The 22522-nt window shown below is 43.2% G+C and overlaps 1 protein-coding gene across 1 annotated transcript in view; it reads left to right on the top strand.

Moving 5' to 3' along the window:
• The window catches only part of PARM1 (prostate androgen-regulated mucin-like protein 1), a 125997-nt gene extending 104482 nt beyond the window's left edge, over window positions 1–21515 (top strand). The window contains exons 3-4 of the mRNA XM_065914402.1: window positions 127–205; window positions 17353–21515. Of these exons, the coding sequence (XP_065770474.1) occupies window positions 127–205; window positions 17353–17437 (164 nt within the window). The 3' untranslated portion in view covers window positions 17438–21515. The remainder of the gene's footprint in view (window positions 1–126; window positions 206–17352) is intronic.
• Window positions 21516–22522: the final 1007 nt, after the last annotated feature.

The raw sequence follows: 22522 nt of genomic DNA, 5'->3' as shown, positions 1-22522 counted from the left end.
CTAACCTGAGAAGTGTTTTGATAACAGAATTAATCTTAACAGAATTAATCCCCTGGGTTTTGTTGCAGAATGATCTGAAATGAACACCCTTCCTTCACCTTCTTGCTCTGCTTTCCTCTTCCCCAGGCAGCATCGCCGCCATCACGGTGACGGTCATTACTGTGGTGTTACTGGTGTTTGGAGTTGCAGCGTATCTGAAGATCAGGTAAGACACACCTTCCTCTTCTCCATAAAGAATGGAATTCCAATTTGTCAGGCTCCAGGCTGAGCGCTGTTTTGCTGAGTACTTGTTTCTTGATAAGTGTCTTAGCTCTCAGAAATCTTGGCAGGGAAGTAAAAATGGCCAGCGGCTTGCACCCTGGACAGGAATAGATGGGACGGTATCTGAAAGCTGGCAGAGCAGAAGAAATCAGCAAGAATATACAGCATGATGATGTAATGGAAGGAGAATGAACCCAGAGTCAGGAGACTGGGGCCTTGGTCCTCTGCCCTTAAATCACGTCATCACCCTGAGAAAGTCATGTGCCTCCTGAACCCACCTTGTCTTACCTGTGAAATGGGGGAGAAAGGGGGGGCTTGATGGTTCCTAAAAATTGATGCTCTGAACACTGCTATGGAGGTGTGTACGCAGCCTGGAAAGAGGTTCTCACTGCTTCTAAGTCAAAATGTTGAAAATACAAGGATGGTATAGTGTTTCCTACAAAAATGGTTTTTTCCCCCCTGAGATTTTATTCTTATATTTTGGGGTTTTTTGGGGGGTGTCACTCAGTGGTAAAGAATCTGCCTGCCAAAGCAGGAGACATGGCTTTGATCCTCGGTCCGAGAAGATCCCTTGGAGAAGGAAATGGAAACCCACTCCAGTATTCTTGCCTAGGAAATCCCATGGACTGAGGAGCCTGGCAGGCTCCAGTTCATAGGGTCACAAAGAGTAGGACAGACTTAGTGACTAAACAGCAACAAAAACGGAAGAGAAAGTTGTAGTACTCTGTGAGTCTCCCACTTTTGTTGTCTGTAGGAGTGTTAAGTCACTTCAGTCATGTCCCACTCTTTGTGCCTGCCAGGCTCCTCTGTCCATGGGATTCTCCAGGCAAGAATACTGGAGAGATTCGCCAATTTCTCTTCGAGGGGATCTTCCCGACCCAGGGATCAAACCCACATCTCTTATGCCTCCTACATTGGCAGGCAGGCTCTTTACCACTAGCACCACCTCGGAAGCCCCCTTTGTTGTCTAGCACTCTGTAAAATCCCAAACTCTCAAAGACCACATTCTTCACACCGAGTGTCCTGCCACCTGTTAAATGCCAAAAGGCGAGCAGCACTCTGGTTGACCAGCCTGTGCAGTGCCTCTAACAGGAACAGGAGGACACGTGCCCCTGTGAGGAGCACGCTGGACCCTGACTCCCATACATTGTCCTCCCACCTGCCGGGGCCTGGTTACAATCAGCTCAGAATCTCCTCTGACCTGTCACTCCCTCCCTCAAACACCCCCAGCGGCCTCCCTCCCGCCCTTAGAATTCAATTGACTCTTCAGCTTGTCCTGGGTTTCTTCATGGACCCACCCTGCCCATGCCTTCTTGCTCATCACACATTTCTCTCCCTGCTAACTGGTGAGCTGCAGTCACACTGGCTTTCTGTCCAATTTTTAGGACACGCTAGGTTCCTTGTCTCTCTAGGCCCTTGGTTCTTGTGTGTGTGTGTGTGTGTGTGTGTGTGTGTGTGTGAGAGAGAGAGAGAGAGAGAGAGAGAGAGAGACTGGCTTTTTAATTGGAGTATAATCGCTTTACAATTTTGTGTTAGTTTCGGCTCTGTGGCAACATAAATTAGCTATTGTTCTTCAGTCTCTAAGTCATATCCAGCTCTTGGCGACCCCACAATCTGCAACACGCCAGGCAGCCCTGTCCATCCCCAGCTCCTGGAGCTTACTCAAACTCATGTCCATTGAGTCAGTAATGCCATCCAACCATCTCATCCTCTGTCGTCCCCTTCTCCTCCTGCCCTCAATCTTTCCCAGCATCAGGGTCTTTTTCAGTGAGTCAGCTCTTTGCATCAGGTGGCCAACGTATTGGAGCTTAGGCTTCAGCATCAGTCTTTCCAGTGATATTCAGGGTTAATTTCCTTGAGGATTGACTGGGTTGATCTCCTTTCAGTCCAAGGGACTCTCAAGAGTCTTCTGCAGCTCCTGTCCGAAAGCATCAATTCTTAGGTGCTCAGCCTATGTATACATATATTCCCACCTTCTGGAGCCTCTCTCCCACCCCACTGCCATCCCACCCCTCTAGACCATCACAGAGCCCTGGGCTGAGCTCGTTGTGTTATATAGCAGCTTCCCAGTAGTTATCTCTTTTTACACACGACAGTGAATATATATGTGTCAGTGCTACTTTCTCGGCTACATCCTCTCCTTCCCTGCCTGTGTTCACATGTCCATTCTTCTCATCTCTGGCTATTCCTGCCTGGCAAATGGGTTCATCAGTAGCGTTTGTCTTGTTGGACCCTCTCCCAGAGATGCTTTTCTTCTAGTTCTTCCTCATACATGGCTTTTCTTCTAGTTCTTCCTCATGACGTGGCTTTTCTCTAGTTCTTCCTCAGACTTGGCTTTTTCTCTAGTTCTTCCTCATACATGGCTTTTCTTCTAGGTCTTCCTCATGTCATGACTTTTCTCTAGTTCTTCCTCATACATGGCTTTTCTTCTAGTTCTTCCTCATGTCATGGCTTTTCTTCTAGTTCTTCCTCATGTCATGGCTTTTCTCTAGTTCTTCCTCATACATGGCTTTTCTTCTAGGTCTTCCTCATGTCATGGCTTTTCTCTAGTTCTTCCTCAGACGTGGCTTTCATGACATCCTCTAGGAGAGGTCCCTCCTCTTGGTTTGGGTCCCTTGTTATTTCTTATCCTACTGTCTCAATTTCATCCTGGCTATCATCACTATCTGTGATTTCATTTGTTTTTTTATATATTTGTTTGCGTGTCTGTTGTATCTTTTCCCCACAAAACTGTAAGCTGTGTGAGGATCCTGGCTTTATCCATGAGCATTTTGCTGGCTCGAAGAAGATGCTTAATACACTGAATAAATGGACAACCAAATGTAAGAACACGCAAGCACACAGCCTCGCTCCCGTTTTTTCTCATCACTGCTGAGCTTCTTTCTCAAGGGGCATGTCTGGGTCTCCACTCAGAGCTCATATATTTAGTGTCTCATCTCTAACCACACTTCCCTTCCGCTGCCTCTCATCTTCTCCAGTCACCCCAGCCCAGCCCAGTGCCCACAGGGGAGGCCTCCCCTCCCACTCCCCTTTTATCTCCCTCTATCTTTTGTTCTACACATGAACCAAATCAATCTAATGAGGATGTCAAGTATGAGAATGCCTTCTAATATCACCCTTGTCTCAGGTACAAAGAACAGGAAAGAAAGGTTTCAAAGAGAAACTGGAATTAAAGTGTCAGCATTATCTGTGTCTAAAGCCTTTATGAAAGTTTTCAGGGTCTTCAGATTTTTTTAAAAATTATCTTTCTCTTCATTAAGTCTGTATTTCCTTGAGCATCAAACAGTTTTATGAATTATATCTTACTCAATGTTACCCTTTTCCATCTGGCTTAATTACTAGTTTATCACAGTGGAAACACTGCATTTTTAATTACGAGTTACATTGGCTTTTATGAACCTTTCTGAGTACTTCATTCCTACTTTGTCACAGAGCTTCTCTTTGTGTTTGGGAGATTCAGGGTGGGATTCAAAAAAAAGGAACTTACAGAGAAACTTTGGAGTCATTTTGGCATTACCAATGGTGAGTTCCAAGGGGCTCGGTCACCAAAAGGAAGATGCACACGGACTGTGGTACAAAATAGAAACACTTCCCTCTCTCCACACAAAAATCACGTTGAAATAACCTCAGGACTGTTCCTCTTGACCCCAGGCAAGAATTTAAGCTCACCACCTGAAGCCTGCCGCACAGACAGGCAGACGAGAGCAGAAACTAAGAACTTAGACTCCTCTGGGGATCAGGGGCATGTCAGTTTCTGTCCCAGCCCTCGAATTTTCTAGCAGGTTCTAGTAATACCATCACCTTGGCATGTAACAAAGATTCACTAGCCTTGATATCCCTCCTCTTTAAGATGATGTGGTGGTTTAGTCACTAAGTCGTATCTGACTCTTGCGACCCCATGGACTGTAGCCCGCCAGGCTCCTCTGTTCATGGGATTCTCTAGGCAAGAATACTGGAGTGGGTAGCTATTGCTTTCCCCAGGGGATCTTCCCAACCCAGGGATCAAACCTGGGTCTCCTGCATTGCAGGCAGATTCTTTACCGACTGATCCACCAGGGAAGCCCCTTTAGGATGAGCACGGTAGTTTTAACTGTTTGATAGCATCATTTGGAGGAAGATGGACGCTGCTTCCCAAGTACGTAGTTCTGCCACCACCACCACCATCACTGTCCTCATCATCAAAGTGGTCAGCTGGAAGGAACCCCAGTAAGACGGTTGCTCCATAGATAGCTACTCAGCATTAGCCATGTGCCGGGCACTCTTTTAAGCACTGGGGTCATTATCAGTGATACGACACAGTTCTGCCGTCTCAGAACTTAGTGGGTTTGGAAAAGTTAGTTAGCAGGTCATTAAAATTGGTTCTAATGAGTGCTGATTAAAATTGTATAACATTTTATTTTAAAAATTTAAGATATATTTTTTCTTCAAGCTTTCTCCACATAATAAATTCAGTGAATGACTGAATTGAACTAGTCGTTGTTTCTCTTCCCCATAGTGCAGATCCTCCTCTTAATGTAGAAAAGCCCCCAGTGGTATGAGTATAAGATTGTTCATTATTTTTGGCACTACAGACTTAAGGATAAATAAAGTGATCAGACCCCTGTTTGGAAACCCCCTAAGGAAAACCCCTTTCTGCTGCTATGTTAATTATTTTGGAAAAATGATAACATAAGGAGGTTAATAGCACTCATAAATCTTAAGGTTGTGCTAAAACCCCTTCAAGTGTTACTCTGCCAGATTCTTGGATAGCCCCACTAATCATTAAGAGGCTTCCCAGGTGGCCCTTGTGGTAAAGAACCTGCCTGTCAATGCGGGAGATGCAGGTTCGATCACTGGGCCAAGAAGAACTCCTGGAGGAGGAAATGGCAACCCACTCCAGTATTCTTGTCTGGAGAATCCCACAGATAGAGGAGCCTGGGGGGCCACTGTTCATAGGGTCACGAAGGGTTGGACCCAACTGAAGCAACTTAGCATGCACTAATCATTCATCAAAAATACATTTGGCTCAGTTGTCAAATGTGCATACATGCGTGTGTGTGTTTATGCATATGCGTGCCTAAGGTTAAGTTTGACCTTGGCTGGAAATTTCTTCCATTCCTATTGTCCCAGATTTCTGAGAACAGCAAAATGACAAGAAGTATGTTGTCTGTGGTTTTTCACCTCATTTAGCCAGAGCAGCAAGTGACTGAAATCACAGCCCATGAAGGAGCCATTAGCGTCTGGCTTGGGCTATAGCCTGGCCCAGCCACTGTCTGGGCCATTGCAGAAGAAGAGTCTGTTTGAAAGGGCAGCCTCATCACCAGAAAAAGGGCCTCCTCCTCCTTGAGAGTTCTACAAAAGAGTGGCTTGAGAGTTTCACCTCTTTGCCAAATTCTGACTCCCTCTGAAGATGTTGGGTAAACTGATCAGCCATCCGTTTTCACACTCTGCTCTTTAGGGATCCGTGACCGCTAGTTTTGTCACATTATCTCCTGCCTGGAGGACCTCATCTCTCTGTAACCTAAGCCACGTTTAGGTGCAGCTAATAAAAATGAACAGCCCAAAACCTTCCAACACTCTTTTCTACTATCCGCCCAAGCACTGTAGCCGGCAGGAGAATGGAGTGGAGGGAGGAACATGGGCTTTGTAATCAGGTTAGATCCTGACCCTTCTACTTACTATTTAGGTGGGCTTGGGCAAATTATAATCTCCCTGATCCTTCATTTCTTCACCTGAAGAAATAGAGCAGATAACATCTATCTTTCAAGGTTGTCTGGCAGAGGAAATGAAGGAATGAATGTAGGCAACCTGGAAAGACCATATTACATGGTGGCTAAGGACACAGACTCTAAGGCAAGTTTATTAATCACTCTGTGCTCAGCTTCTTCCCTTATGAAATGGAACTAGAACACGAACACCTAACTCAGGCTTGTTATGAGGATTAAATTATGATACAGATAAACATTCAGGTCCCAGGGTTGAAGTGAGGGCCATGGTAGGGTCAGTACTGTCATCATTGTAATTGACGTCATGTGCTTCCTGCTTAGTCGCTAAGTAAAATGGTAGCCACCAACAGCCCCATTCCCTAGGCATCAGGGATTCAAAGGAGAGCAGAGAGGAGAGGAGGAGGAAGATGACGCAGCAGCTCACTTTTCTAATTACATGTTGATGTGAAGACTTCCATGTTCCAGCCTGGCAATTTCAGTTGTACTTTTTCTAAATGCCTGTGAAGTGGCATCCTCGTGCTGCATTCATTAATAGAAACTATATGTCAATGTATGGCAAAAACCACTACAATATTGTAAAGTAATTAGCCTCCAACTAATAAAAATAAATGGGGGAAAAAAAAAGATACCCACAAAAAAAAAAAAAAAAGAAACTATCTCTGTGAAGTCTTTATTCCAGGGCTTGTTTGCAACTTTAAAAGAAAGCAAAAGCCCTGCCTGCCTCTAGCAGAAGGGTGTCTTTAATTAGTGATGATTGAAGAATGAGGTAAGTCGGTTTTGTTTTTGTTTAAATTGGCTCAAAACTGTTCGGCCACGGGATAATCTCCCGGGCGGGAGACCGTATCTGTTACAGTACTGTGGATGCTGCAGTAATTAGGTGTGCTGGTAACCCAGACAGACAACACGGGCTGTTCCCGTCACAAAAATAACTGTGATCTTGATTTGTAGACACAACAGGACCTGGCTGCTAAGGCATCTTGTTAGAAGTAACCTGTTTTGCTTTAAGTCTTCTGGTGATGACATTTTCTACAACTGGATTCCTCCTGGATGTTATTAGGTTTAAAAAGCAGGCCCACAAGGAGCCAGTCATGATGTCTAAGATCTGCTGGCATTCGTTTGTGACACATTGGTCTTTTCAGACCAGCTTTTGGCATTCTGTAGGTCTAGTTGACTTGATTCTCTAACTCGGTGGTTCTCAAATTTCAATGTGCATGACAGCCCGTGGGCAAGCTTACTGAAAACAGAGTTTCCTGGGTCTCAGCCCCTTAGGTTCTGACTCCGTGTGGCAGGCTGGGGCCCGTACGCTGGCAGCTCTCAACAGGTCACGGGTGATGCCAAAGCTGCTGGTCCAAGGACCAGACTTGAAGTAACTCTACTCTACTTTCACCTCCCAACACTCTAAAAACACAGGGCTCTAAAGTTTCCCAGGTATAATCTTCTATTGTTTCATGCCTTTGTTTTTTTGAACCTGCTGATCCCTGACTAGAGGTATTTGGTTCACTTTTTTAAAAATTCAAGCATAATTGCTTTCCAATGTGTTGTGTTAGTTTCTGCTGCACAACTAAGTGAATCAGCCGTATGTATACAGATATCCCCTCTCTCTTGGACCCCCACCCTACCCCGCTGGGTCATCACAGAGCATGGAGCAGAGACCCCTGCGCTTCACAGCAGCTTCCCACGAGCTCTCTATTTTGCACATGGTAGGATATATATGGTTGTCCAAGGAGGCCTTACAAATAGTTGTGAAAAGAAGAGAAGAGAAAGGCAAAGGAGAAAAGGAAAGATAGACCCATTCGAATCAGAGTTCCAAAGAATAGCAAGGAGAGATAAGAAAGCCTTCCTCAGTGATCAATGCAAAGAAATAGAGGAAGACAATAGGATGGGGAAGACTAGAGATCTCTTCAAGAAAATTAGAGATATCAAGGGAACATGTCATGCAAAGATGGGCACAATAAAGGACAGAAATGCTATGGACCTAACTGAAGCAGAAGATATTCAGAAGAGGTGGCAAGAATACACAGAAGAACTGTACAAAAAAGATCTTCACGACCCAGATAATCACGATGGTGTGATCACTCATCTAGAGCCAGACATCCTGGAATACAAAGTCAAGTGGGCCCTAGGAAATGTCACTATGAACAAAGCTAGTGGAGGTGATGGAATTCCAGTTGAGCTATTTCAAATGATGATGCTGTGAAAGTGCTGCACTCAATATGCCAGCAAATTTGGAAAACTCAGCAGTGGCCACAGGACTGGAAAAGGTCAGTTTTCATTCCAATCCCTAAGAAAGGCTATGCCAAAGAATGCTCAAACTATTGCATAATTGCACTCATCTCACACGCTAGCAAAGTAATGCTCAAAATTCTCCAAGCTAGTCTTCAACAGTACGTGAACCATGAACTTCCAGATGTTCAAGCTGGGTTAAGAAAAGGCAGAAGAAATAGAGACCAAATTGCCAACATCTGTTGGATCATCAAAAAAGCAAGAGAGTTCCAGAAAAACATCTACTTTTGCTTTATTGACTATGCCAAAGTGTTTGGCTGTGTGGATCACAACAAACTGGAAAATTCTGAAAGAGATGGGAATACCAGACCACCTGACCTGCCTCCTGAGAAATCTGTATTCAGATCAGGAAACAACAGTTAGAATTGGACATGGAACAACAGACTGGTTCCAAATCGGGAAAGGAGTGTCACCCTGCTTATTTAACTTATATGCAGAGTACATCATGAGAAATGCTGGGCTGGAGGAAGCACAAGCTGGAATCAAGATTGCCGGGAGAAATATCAATAACCTCAGATATTCAGATGACACCACCCTTATGGCAGAAAGTGAAGAAGAACTAAAGAGCCTCTTGATGAAAGTAAGAGAGGAGAGTGAGAAAGTTGGCTTGAAAGTCAGCATTCAGAAAACTAAGATCATGGTATCTGGTCCCATCACTTCATGGCAGATAGATGGGGAAACAGTGCAAACAGTGACAGACTATTTTTGTGCGGGTGGGGGGCTCTAAAATCACTGCAGATGGTGACTGCATCCATGAAATTAAAAGATGCTTGCTCCTTGGAAGGAAAGCTATGACCAACCTAGACAGCATATTAAAAAGCAGAGACATTACTTTGCCAACAAAGGTTCATCTAATCAAGACTATGGTCTTTCCAGTAGTCATGTATGGATGTGAGAGTTGGACTATAAAGAAAGCTGGGTGCCAAAGTATTGATGCTTTTGAACTCTTGTGTTGGAGAAGACTCTTGAGAGTCCCTTGGACTGCAAGGAGATCCAGCCAGTCCATCCTAAAGGAAATCAGCCCTGAATGTTCATTGGAAGGTCTGATGTTGAAGCTGAATCTTCAATACTTTGGCCACCTGATGTGAAGAGCTGACTCATTTGAAAAGGCCCTGATGCTGGGAAAGATTGAAGGGGACGACAGAGGATGAGATGGTTGGATGGCATCACCGACTCAATGGACATGAGTTTGAGTAAACTCCGGGAGTTGGTGGTGGACAGGGAGGCCTGGCATGCTGCAGTCCATAGGGTCAAAACAAGTTGGACACAACTGAGCTACCAAACTGAGTATATGGACCTTTGTTGGCAAAGTAATGTCTCTGTGTTTTAAAATGCTGTCTAGGTTTGTCATAGCTTTCCTTCCAAGGAGCAAATAACACTTAATTTCATGGCTGCAAACACCTCCACAGTGAATCTGGAGCCCAACAAAGTAAAATCTGCCACTGTTTCCATTTTTTCCCCATCTATTCGCCATGAAGTGATGGGACAGGATACCATGATCTTAGTTTTTTGAATGTTGAGTTTCAAGCCAACTTTTCACTCTCCTCTTTCACTTTTATCAAGAGGCTATTTAGTTCTTCTTCGCTTTCTACCATTAGAGTGGTATCATCTGCTTATCTGAGGTTGTTGATATTTATCCCAGCAGTCTTTATTCCAGCTTGTGAGTCATCCAGCCTGGCATTTTGCCTTATGTACTCTGCATAGAAGTTAAATAAAAAGGGTGACAATCTACAGCCTTGTCGTACTCCTTCCCCAATTTTGAATCAGTCAGTTGTTCTATGTCCGGTTCTAACTGTTGCTTCTTGACCCACATACAGGTTTCCAGGAAACAGTAAGGTGGTCAGGCATTCCCATCTCTTTAAGAATTTTCTACAGTTTGCTGCAATCCACACAGTCAAAAGCTTTAGCATAGTCAATAAAGAAGTAGATGTTTTTCTGGAATTCCCTTGCTTTCTCAATTACCCAGTGAATGTTGGCAATTTGATCTCTGGTTCCTCTGCCTTTTCTAAACCCAGCTTGTATATCTGGAAGTTCTCAGTTTACATACTGCTGAACCCTTCCTAGAAGGATTTTGAGCAAAACCTTGCTAGCACGTGAAATGAGCACAATTGCACAATAGTTTTGAACATTCTTTGGCATTGCCCTTCTATGGGATTAGGATGAAAACTGACCTTTTCCAGTCCTGTGGCAACTACTGAGTTTTCCAAATTTGCTAGCATATTGAGTGAAGCAGTTTAACTGCATCATCTTTTAGGATTTTAAATAGCTCAGCTGGAATTCCATCACCTCCACTAGCTTTGTTCCTAGTAATGCTTCCTAAGGCCCACTTCCTAAGGTCCAGAATGTCTGGTTTTAGGTGAATGATCACACTATCATGTTTTTGTGGGTCATTAAGATCGTTTTTGTGCAGTTATTCTGTGTATACTTGCCACCTGTTCTTAATTTCTTCTGCTTCTGTTAGGTCCATACTATTTCTATTCAATAAGGAATCTTTGCATGAAACGTTCCCTTGATCTCTCCAGTTTTCTTGAAGAGATCCCTAGTCTTTCCCATTCTGTTGTCTTCCTCTGTTTCTTTGCGTTGCTCATTTCAGAAGACTTTCTTATCTCTCATTACTATATTCTGGAACTGAACTCTGCAATTCAGTTGTGTATATTTTTCCCTTTCTTCCTTGCTCTTTACTTCTCTTCTTTCCTCAGCTATTTGCAAGCCTCCTCCCTTCTCAGACAACGACTTTGCTTTCTTGCATTTCTTTTTCTTTGGGATGGCTTTGGTGACTGACTGCCTTCCGTACAATCTGTCCATGGTTCTTCAGGCACTCAATCAGATGTAATCCCTTAAATCCTTTCATCACCTCTAATGTATAGTCATAAGGATTTCATTTAGGTCATACTTGAATGGCCTAGTGGTTTTTCCTCCTTTCTTCAATTTAAGTCTGAATTTTACAACAAGGAGTTCATGATCTGAGCCACTTTTGGGTAGCAAAACAGTGTGGTACTCAGCTCCCAGTCTTGTTTTTGCTGACTGTATAGAGTTTCTCTATCTTCAGCTACAAATATAATTAATCTGATTTCTGTATTGACCATTTGGTGATGTCTATGTGTAGAGTCATCTCTTATGTTTTTGGAAGAGAGTGTTTTCTATGCCCAGCATGTTATCTTGATGAATCTCTGTTAGCCTTTGCCCTGCTTCATTCTGTACTGCAAGGCCAAACTTTCCTGTTATTCCAGGTATCTCCTGACTTCCTACTTTTGCATTCCAATCCCCTATTATGAAAAGGACATCATTTTTGGTGTTGGTTCTAGAAGGTTTTGTAGGTCTTCATAGAACTGGTCAACTTCAGCCTCTTCAGCATCAGTGATTGGGACAAAGACTTAGATTATTGTGATTTTGAATGGTTTGCCTTAGAAAGGAACCAAGATCATTCTGTCCTTTTTGAGATTATACCCAAGTACTGCATTTTGGACTCTGTTGTTAACCATGAGAGTTACTTCATTTCTTCTAAGGGATGCTCCTACTGGAATGTAAGCTCCCTTAGGACAGGAATTTCTGTCTCTTAGTTCACTAGAATAGCCTGGAATAAGGCCCCAGAATAAGGCCTGATCAATGGTAACTTTCCAATGAATAAGTGAAAGAAGCCAGGCAGGGAAATGAGAATCAGAAAAAAAAAAAAAAAAAAAAGCCACAGACATAAACAAAGGAGACAGTGACAGCTACACAAAACTGACTTTGCTAATGGATGATGCGAGTCTAAGCTTTAATGGCTAATGACTAATGAGCTGCAAGTTCAGTTATGTTTTCCCAGCACTAAGCCATATCTTATTCATATTTATAACTCTCCTTTTTAGCATGTAATAAGCCCCAATGATTGAAAGGCAAGATACACTTAACTAGGGACAAGAGGACCTTAGGAGGAATAGCAATAAGCCAAGTTGTAGACTTGATGGAGACCTGGAGTTGACCCTCATAGAGGAGGAGGTGTTTTCTAAAATATGTTTGTCTTGACAAACAATAAACACCTCATTCATTTTCAAAGACCACTGAGTTCTGTTATGTATTGATGCTATAGCTATCTTAAAATAGGTACGTTTTCACAGTTGTGGAAAAGGCTTCAAACCACAGGCATCGCCACTACATTTACCAGTTGTCACCAAGGAGGCATCATTGATCAATTGGGGGCGGGGGGAGAGGGAGTGGGGACTGCTGCTTTGTTAGAGCAAAGCCACTTGAGAAGAAATCAATGAGGCAAGGGCTTCACATAAATCATATGCCATTTTGTCCCCTTGGGTTCTGTTGTTAGCTAACTAAACCATCTGATACAGTAGAACAACAGTGACAATAAGCATAGTGTCACTGATTTACAGGGGCTATGAGCTCATGCTGAATGCTTTAAAGCCATGTCATTGCATAGGAGAAATTCTAATTTTCTTTCCTCTTCTAATCTTTAAGGTCAAAACTGTGGCTTGGGCCCTCTGTGTTCCATTTTTTTTCTTTGGAGTATAATTGCTTTACAATGTTGTGTTGATTTCTGCTGCTCAACAAAGTGAATCAGCTATATGTATACATACATCCCCTTCCTTCTGAGCCTCCCTCTCACCCTCCCCCCATCCCATCCCTCTAAGGCATCACAGAACCCCGAGCTGAGCTCCCTATGCTATACAGCCACTTCCCACTAGCTTTCTGCTTTACATACGATAATGTATATGTCAATTCTACTGTCTCAATTCAACACCCCCTCTCCTCTCCACACCCTCCCCCACCTCTGTGTCTACAAGTCTCTATGTCTGCATCTGCTAAAGTCTCTATTCCTACCCTGCTAAAATAGGTTCATCAGTACCATTTTTCTAGATTCCATATATGTGCGGATTGCTACAGGCCATACTAATCCCAATAATAAAGAATCTGCCTGCGATGCAGGAGACATGGGAAATGTGGGTTCGATCTCTCAGCCAGGAAGATCCCCTGGAGGAGGAAATGGCAACCCACTCTAGTATTCTTGCCAGGAAAATTCCATGGACAGAAGAGCCTGGTGGACTACAGTCCACGGGGTCGCAGAGTTGGATGCGACTAAGTGACTGGGCACATACTAATCCCTGCTGGTATTGACCAAGGAAACTGTGTATTTTCTCTGTGTCCTGTTTATATGCTACACTGGATCTAAGCAGTGATCTTCAAGTATTTATAAAAGTATCATTGTGTTAAGAGCAACATATCAGACATTCAGAAAATTAGAAGCAAAGTAAGTCATAATCTGCCCCCCGGGAGGTTTACCATCTAAGGGAGCCAATGAGCAGCAAATGGAAACCTTAGCTGTGCTGGCTGCCTGCCGGTCTTTATGAAGCAATGGAGTAAACAAAACTGCCTTGACCTGACGATGATGTCATTCATACAGAGGGCTCTTCACATTGAAATTAGATCAGCCGCCTTGCAGTACAGAGCCAACTGACCTTAGTTTTAGTAGAAGCCCTCCCCATGACATCATAGCTTTCAGATCCCTGGAGCTAAGCCCCATCTTCCTAATCTTTGGAGTGGGAGATTTTTCACCACTTCAAACTCCACAAATGCCAGTCTTGAAAAGTCCCCCATTTCCATCTAAAACATGCCATGATTTATGAAGTTCTGACCTGGAGAGCTAGTTGAAAGGGATCATTAATGATTCTCTACTTATCTCACAGACATGTACACACACACAAACACACACACACACATACGCACACACACATACACACACACACACAAAATGATGTGCTTGTCTTCCTCTTTCTGCAGCATTACAGGATTTACCCAAATCTGGCTTGAATTCCAGCTCACCCAATTCTTGTTTAGGCTCATAATAAAACATGCCTTTTGGGTTAGGTGGGGCTTCTCTGCTGGCTCAGATGGTAGAGTATCTGTCTGCAATGCAGGAGACCTGGGTTTGATCCATGGGTCAGGAAGATCCCCTAGAGAAGGGCATAGATACCCACTCCAGTATTCTTGCCTGGAGAGTCCTATGGAGAGAGGAACCTGACAGGCTATAGTCCATGGGGTCGCAAGAGTCGGACACGACTGAGCAACTACACTACCACGGGTTCAGTATATTCCGAGATACATTTTATCTCTATCTCTTACATTGCTTTCCTCATTTATCAGTAATTTGTTCAACTCACGGTTCATTCAAATGAGAAGACAAAGAGAAATGAAAGCTCCATCTTTTTCCTTTATTTTACGTGTGTGTGTGTGTGTGCGCGCGCGCTCGTGTGTGTAGTGGTAGTAATAGTAGACATCTCTTAACAACACAGGAGGTCCAGGTATGGCTCTGATCAAATAGTCTTGCCTGCAATAACCACAAGCAGTAAGACCTGATGCCCAGAAGATTTTTCAGTCCTCTAACCTGACTCCAGCATGGTGATAATTTTGTTGAATTATAATATAAGAAGCTGGTTTTATAATCATGCCTGGGACATAGTTTCAGGAGTTCCTGGTGAGAGTGAAGGAGGTTCAATTTTCACTCAGTAAACTTTTTTATTCTTTGCAGATCTACCATGAGTTCCTGTATGTTTCATTATAATAAAAATTGAAAAGCAATGTTGGCCAACATTTATTGTGCCTTTACTATGTGCCAGGTCTTTTATATGCATTACCTCATTTAATCCATCCAAAAATTCTAATGCAATTTTATTTTGTTTCTCCATTTTATAGATGAAGAAATATGGGGTTAAAGTTATAGTCTAGGATGTACATCTATAGGTTCAACTGATATTTTATGAGAATAAAATTATATGATAGATATAAAAATGCTGTGAGAAGTTAAATTACCATGCAAATGTGAGGCAGGAGAATTCTATCAATAAGAGAATGTGTTTATTGGGTCCTTGCTGGCCAGACTTGCCACAGTAAATCATGCTGAAATTTAGGCCCAGCTTCAATCTTATAAGGGCTTCCCTGGTGACTCAGTGGTAAAGAATCCACCTGCCAATGTAGGAGATGCAGGCTGAATCCCTGGGTCAGGAAGATCCCCTGGAGGAGGAAATTGCAACCCACTCCAGTATTCTTGCCTGGGAAATCCCATGGACAGAGGAGTCAGGTGGGCAGGCTACTGTCCTTGAGAGCACAAAGAGTCAGGATGCCCCAGTCTTGTAATCCCTAGGTTTTTACTTATTCATCCCATAGCTTCCATTTCTCAACCATCCAGTTAAAGACTTTGATTGGAGTTGGAGGAATTAAGTGTGGATGGAGTGTTCTACACTAACCTCCCCTATTCCTGCCAATCAATAGATCAGTGGTGTGTTATTTGTGACCTCTTTCCTTCGTGCACCTTTAAAAACAAAGTACACTGTGGAAGTTTTCAGGTATATAGACTGGGTCTACTGAGGCAGCCTTCAGGACAGAAATCAGAATCTTGAAAGCTAAGAGACTGAAGCCAACACATCAAGAATCTGGTTCTTTTCGAGATCATCTCTTCTCAAATACCTGACAGATATAAGTAAGTTTAGAAGAGTGACAGCAATTATTTTAGCAACAGAGAGAAGTATATAACAAATGCTTTTTGTGCCTCTTGGGTTGTATTTTCATTTTGTTTAATTTTCATATTTAGGTGAGAAAGAAATTAGGGGGGTATGTTTGTCTGTACTATATATATAGCATTCCTGATTTCCAGTGGCAAGGTGTAAAAATTCACAAGCTAGCCTGAATCGCAGAGGCACCAGAGTCTCATTTTGTAATATTCTCTCAGTCCTGTCATTAGTTTTAGCCTTAAAATGACATAATCCTTTCCAAGAAGCTCCCATCTTGTGAACAGATTGAATTTTCAGGATATTTTTTTTTTCCAATCACTATTTCTTCCATAAGCATTTATCGAGGACTTACTATTTATTGAGGTTTTACTCTTCTAGGTGCTGGAATTAGAGTTAAGAACAAATAAATCAGGCAAATAATCCATACATGAAGTCTAATTAGAGGAGAGAGGCAATAACAGTATAAATAAGTAAATTATATGGTATGTTAGAAGGTGATGAGTACTATGAGTAAAATTAAGCAGGGAGTGCTGTGGGATGGGAGTTGCAAGTTTAAATAGATTTTCTAAGGAAGGCCTCCTTGAGAAGGTGAAATTTGTGCAGACTTGAAGAAAATGAAAAGAACTGCGTGGAGATCTGGAGCAAGAATGTTCTAAGATGAGGGAACAGTAAGTGCAAAGGCCCTGAAAAAGGTGTGTCAGGCATGAGCAGAAAGAGCAAGAGGCACTGGCATAGTAGCTGATATGCTCGAGGAGGTAATATCAGGAGCCGGACCCTGGAGGGCTTTGCAACTATCGTGGTGACTGTGGCTTTTACTGTGTGTGGGGTGAGGGGCTGCTCAATGGTTTTAAACGGAAGCATGATAACAATTTGATTTCAGTTTCTTCTAGAAACAATATTAATTGTGGAACAGGTTCCCGGAATGACCCAGCAAAGCCTGATAAGTGCATATTGCCATTGAACTCAGGTGCTAATCAAGCTCTAAGAAGCTGAGCTCAGAGCACTGGGTTCAGATCCCAGAGGTGGGGGCTCAACTCATAGCTCAGTTGGGTGACTTTGGGGGTGTCCGTTAACATCTCCAAGCCCTATTTTCCTCATTGAAGAAGTAAGGATAAGCAATACTGGCCCGTGGCTTTATTTTGAGGCTCACGTGACCATGGAACATAGAAAAACTCTGTAGATGATGATAAAACATTATATGAAGTGCAGGGGGTGGTGAGAGTATCAGTGGGTCTGGTTCTGAATATCATTTCAGGGAAAATGAAGTCCAGAACCTAAGCCAAAATGCCAGGAATGCAACCTTTGCTTTCCCCTTACTTCTTATTAACTAGCCATGGAAATGGAGCCTCTTCCTTCTCCAGCACCAGAGGTCAAGGAGAGAGAAGGACCCAGCAGATCTCAACAGAAGGCGCCCATGGGGCGCCCAGTGGATCAGTCATAACTTACAGGGAGTTTGCAGACTGGGGCCTCCCTGCTTGGTGGGTCTGCTGCCAAGAGTTTGTCCTGCGAAGAATCACATCTTCCCTTCCCCTTCAGGCCCCAGGGCACGGGGCTGTCCGCAACATCGGCAACTTCTCCAACTAACCACAGCCTCTTCTTCCCACCAGGCATTCTTCCTACGGAAGGCTCTTGGATGACCACGACTACGGGTCCTGGGGAAACTACAACAACCCTCTGTATGACGACTCCTAACGAAAGAACGTGCCCGGGATGAGGAATAACTGTCTTTATTTATCAGTGCTTCTCCAGTAGAATTAATAACAAGTACCTGAGGCGCCTTGAGCGACAATCTGTTTTGTTGGTTTGGTTGTTTTGTTTTTTTTCCTCCCTCTCCTCTGGCTGCTGCAACTTCTCCTTTCGGGTACCAAAAAAACAAAAAAACAAAATTATTTAAAAGTGAGTGGAGTCTGATGTGCAGCGGACCTGGGCCAACCCTGAGCCGCCCAGGCTGGACGCCACGGTGGTGACGTCTGTACCTAGCGGGGGTCCCACCGAGAGAAGAACCAGGAAGAGGGACAGATCAAGTTGTGTCATCAGGGGTTCATTTTAGGGGAACTTTCTGTGTGTGGTATTTCTTAAACTTTTCTTTATGAAGTTACATTAAATCTCCATGAGGGGAAAGGCCATGAGGGCGGGGAGGAGTTTGCCCTACAGGTAAGGAAGCAGGGGTTTCTCAGATTCCTTTTTAATCTTGGTTTATCTGGTTGTGTCTGATCGGATACCTGCTTGGCTCTGCAAGCTGGAGGCCAGCTTCTTAGCTGCCTAATTATGGAGAGAGGAAGCAAGAAGGTGCCCTGGAGGGGACCAGCCGGCCGAGTACTACTACAGAGTAGCAGACTGCTGTCAGATCTCAGCGTGCCAGCCCCTCGGCCACCCCTCCAGGCCATCTGTGTCTGCTAAGGATGCCCGGTTATCTAGCCAACCGCAGCTGGGACCCCAGCCCGCAAGCTTTCAGTGGAGTTGCGGTTCCACAGAAGAAGGCTGTGTAATGAGTTTCGTTTAGGAGAGAAAGAGAGAGGCGTGTGGAGTGAGTGTAGGGTGGGGGGTCATGGAGGAGGGTGAGAGGGAAGTGGGGGCAACATGCATTGAATACCTCATTAAGGAAGGTAGGATCAGCCCCCAGTGACTGTCAGAGGCATCCACTGCATGGAGGAACCTGTAGAATCCTTGCTTTCTACCCACAAAGCAACTGGTTCACTGCCTTGCCGTCTGTTGGATAATGGCTGTATTTTTTTTTAATTTTTTAAAGGCACTAGTTTTTTCTGCAATTACTCAGTGAGCCTTTTCCATAGGAAATGGACACCATGATTAATCCATTTATTTTCCCCAAACGCTTACCTTACTAATTCTGCCATTTAATAGATGAACACCCCTGGGTACACAGTTTTAAAATCCTGTGTCACGAATTTTGAGAAAGAACTGATTGTCTTTGCGGTCATCCATTTCCGGCCGTGTTCTCAACGGCAGGTAATTTCATCCCACTGCCCCACTGGGAAGATTTGAAAATGCCTGGTAAAATTTTTGAGTGTCACTCCTTAGGGGTGCTAGAGGCCATGGGTAGAGGCCATGGATGTGCTGAACATCCCACAATGTAGAAGATAGCCCACCCCAACGGAGAGTTATCCGGCCGCAAATGCTAATAGTGCCAAGTGTGAGAAACCCTAATTTATTGCGATGCCCATTGTGACAAAGCAAGACGTTCCAGGTTAGTGATAGTTTTTACTGTTAACTAAATGAAATGATTCGTTAAATTTTTATCTGAAAAGTATTTAGTTTGTTGACGTTGTGTTTAAAGCATTTAGTTTGATGAGTTGTTTTTGCGCATGATTGCCTGTTTATTCCTCTGTGTTTTCTAGATAGCTTTATTTCATGGCTCTAGCCCTGTCCTCCTGAAACACCTGGTGATAGCAACTGTCATCTTATGTCTGATTTCATGGAGTACAAAATATACATTAAGTTCTGTTTCAAAATGTGTTCTCTTGTCTGACGCTATCATACAGAACATGAAACTGCATTGTTTTATTTCTAAACTTGGACCTGCTGCCATGACTCTGTTCAGTTTCCAGAAACTTGACCTTGGATTCATCCTGTCACTTGCTGTGACCCAATGAAGTACCGACATGGAAACAGCCACTGCCAGGCAGTTCTAAACCTCTCTGGTGTCAGAAACATTAGACCTGTGCTACTTTCCACAGCCTGCCAACCCCCAGCTCTGAAAGAAATTAATCCTAAGCTCCCTAGGTACCAAAGGAGAGTGAGCAACCCCTAGAAGTATTTTATAACAGGAGGAGGGAATGAGAAGTAGGCTTCCAGGAATTCTCATATCTCTGATTTTGAAAATTTTTAAAAAGTGGACTTTTTCAGAAAAGTGGCCAGGAATGACCAAGGATGCCCGCTTTTAGCAATGCTTGGGCTGAATAACTATCCCTCTTTCCACCCATAGCCTTCCCCCCATAGGCTTTCGGTTTGGCAAAGGACGCTTCAACAAAAACAAAGGACTTTCCATATATTTTCTTTTCACTTGGACACAGATATGTTGACAAAAATGTTTATGAAGCCCCTTTGGAGAGGTGGTCTTCTGGATGTTGCTTCAGTCAAAAACACTTAGGTGAGAGGGACCAACCTCTTCCCAGGGAATCCTGACCAATTATAAATCACTTGGTCAGCAAGCAGCTTTCCTCATCGAGGCTGCTGTTGCACAAGAGCCTTTGATAGGTTGGTTGCTCTGATGAACTTCAGGATCTTTATGATAAAGAGAGGGCTCTGGACCTGCAGCACATGCATTCTGCAAGGTGACAGCTTCCCCTAAACACTCGGGAAGTCCTTGTTATGCTAGTAGAAAATACCTATGGGTTGAACCTTATTTTGCCAAGTGCATGTTTCTGTTTTTGAGTTGGCCAAAAATGTTAACAACTGCATTCAACACACACACGCACACAACATATGCCAATAAGTGACGTCCTTTATCTCAGGGAGCGAGTCTGTTCAGATCTACACAAGGAAAATGACTCCAGTGGGTGCAAAACAACCACATACCATCCAGGCACTGGACTAGTCAGAAAGTGTTAGAGAGAATGTCACTAACACTAGATGAAGCCCCTTCTAGAATATAGGTTACAAATGTTGACAGAATGGGCTTCAACCTTGTTTTCTTGTGGCCCTGATGAAGGCTCTGGCCCTCCCTGGACGTCTGTGTCTTCATTTCTTAGGCGGGCATGATGGTGTCCTATGGTACCTCACAAATCTGCCATGAGGATTAATGAAGTCATGTCTACAGTGTTTTCAGTTTCTGGAGAAAAATATTTATAGACATTTTAAGTATTACATAGACGTATAAGTGATCTTGGTTTCTTGTTTGGTGTGTTGTTTTTACTTAAATGTGTGAAATGACACCTGTATAATAGCTACATACAGACAGCTCTTAGAGCTCTGAGCTATGCCCCAGTGCTCCTGCCTGACTTCCTGGGACCACAAAGGATGGTTTCCATCCCTGAAAGAAAGGATGGCCCAGGACGCAGGTCTCATAGACTGTTGAGTTAGGGTAACACGTGTGGATATCTGAACGCTAACAGCCGTGGACCTGGCCTTTACCATCCCAAAGTCTTCTGAGTTCTTTGTGGAGTTGATTTGGGTTTACCATCATCTGTTTGCCCTTTGTCTTGCTTGCAGGGGTGCATGGTTCAATCCTTCGCATCTGGGAAATGAATTTTGCGACTGGGCCAGATGCTAATTTGCACGTTGATTCACCTTCTTTGCCTTTACCTCTTTTGGCAAATGAATGTACCATTTCAACTTTGATTTTTAAATGCTAGTTGATATTGGTAATAGTGCTAACCAAGAGACCAGTGCCAGATTGCTTTCTTGGGGTAAGCCCACACCGTTTAAAGATGGAAAGACGTGCAACTTCTTTGCTATTTGATGTCATTGTATCTACATTTGTTGTAAGACCTATTGCATACTAATGATAATTATATCAATTAAAGTTCTTAAAAGCTCGCATCTGACAGTGGTGATTCACATTTTGAATTGTTTTGTTATTCAAGCCGTTTGGTTGCTGTGCTCTGTACTGCTTGCACTAAGCAGCCATGGCTTGTTCTTAGAGAAAATTTATCCCACAACAATAAATAATACTTTCTGCAGAGTGGGAAGTTCTCTCTGATCTTGAAACAGAACTGAAGGATGTCAGAAATGAAGAAACTTTCCAAGCAGTGATTTTACTCTTAACTATACACCATGCCTTATAAAATAGTTGTAAAAAAGAAACACTCTGATTCAATAAAGTGTTATATATAATAAGTTATATTAAGGTGGTAACAGTACATTTGATACTTGCTTTGTTCTCCTTCAAAAACACTCAGCATACCCATCCTATCTGACAATGAAATAGCAGGCAGTTTTAATCATCCAGAATATTATTCCCACCCCCAGAAGCCAACCAAAGACTATTCTAATTCTGAAGAAAACGGCAATAGCAAAGCCCAGGCATCTTGCAACATAGGAAAGAAAGCGATACACTTGCAAACTAGAGCAAGTTGATTTGATGATGGATTTAAACTTAAGGTCAGACTTAATACATTTCGATACCTGACTTCCAGTGCCACAGCATGGAGGATTGATGGGGAGATATCAAGATGGACAAAGAGGACAAGACGTGAAACAGGCCCTTCCCCATCAATCATTCAGAGGACCTGCCATGGGCCTAAAAACAAGTATTAACTCCATTATTCCAAGCTTGCCTGCACAGGTTTGGTCAGAAAGCACATTAAGTGTGCATAGAAAAGGAAAGCCTAATAATAATTTGTAGTGTTCACATCTTTTGAATTATTGGGTCAGATTAATTTTTTCCCCTGTAGCATAGCTTTTCCAAGTCAAGTCATAATCTGTTTCAATCATTGAGTAACCTATCTCCAATCTTTTACTCTCCTAAAATTCAACAGTGTGCCCCAATAGCTAGTAGCTATATTTTTATTTTCATCAGAAAGGGTTGAGTCATAAGTGACAATTAAAAACACTGATCAAGGGACTTCCCTGCTGGTCCAGTTGCTAGGACTCTGCACTCCCAAGGCAGAAGGCCCAGGTTAAATCTCTGGTCAGGGAACTAGACCTCATATGCTGCAACTAAACATCCCACATGCCACAGCTAAGGGTAGACACAGCCAAATAAGTAAATAATCAAAAAAAGACAGCACTGACCAAACTGGGAAAAACACTTATAAGATCTCTTAAAGGATGTAGTCTCTGGTGTGTGTAGAATGTACTTTGCTTTCTTGACCAAAA

The sequence above is a fragment of the Muntiacus reevesi genome, chromosome 22 (genome assembly GCF_963930625.1).
Source record: "Muntiacus reevesi chromosome 22, mMunRee1.1, whole genome shotgun sequence".
Lineage (NCBI taxonomy): Eukaryota > Metazoa > Chordata > Mammalia > Artiodactyla > Cervidae > Muntiacus > Muntiacus reevesi.
The sequence above is the reverse complement of the archived record's forward strand: the minus strand, read 5'-3'. Positions and strand labels throughout refer to the sequence as shown.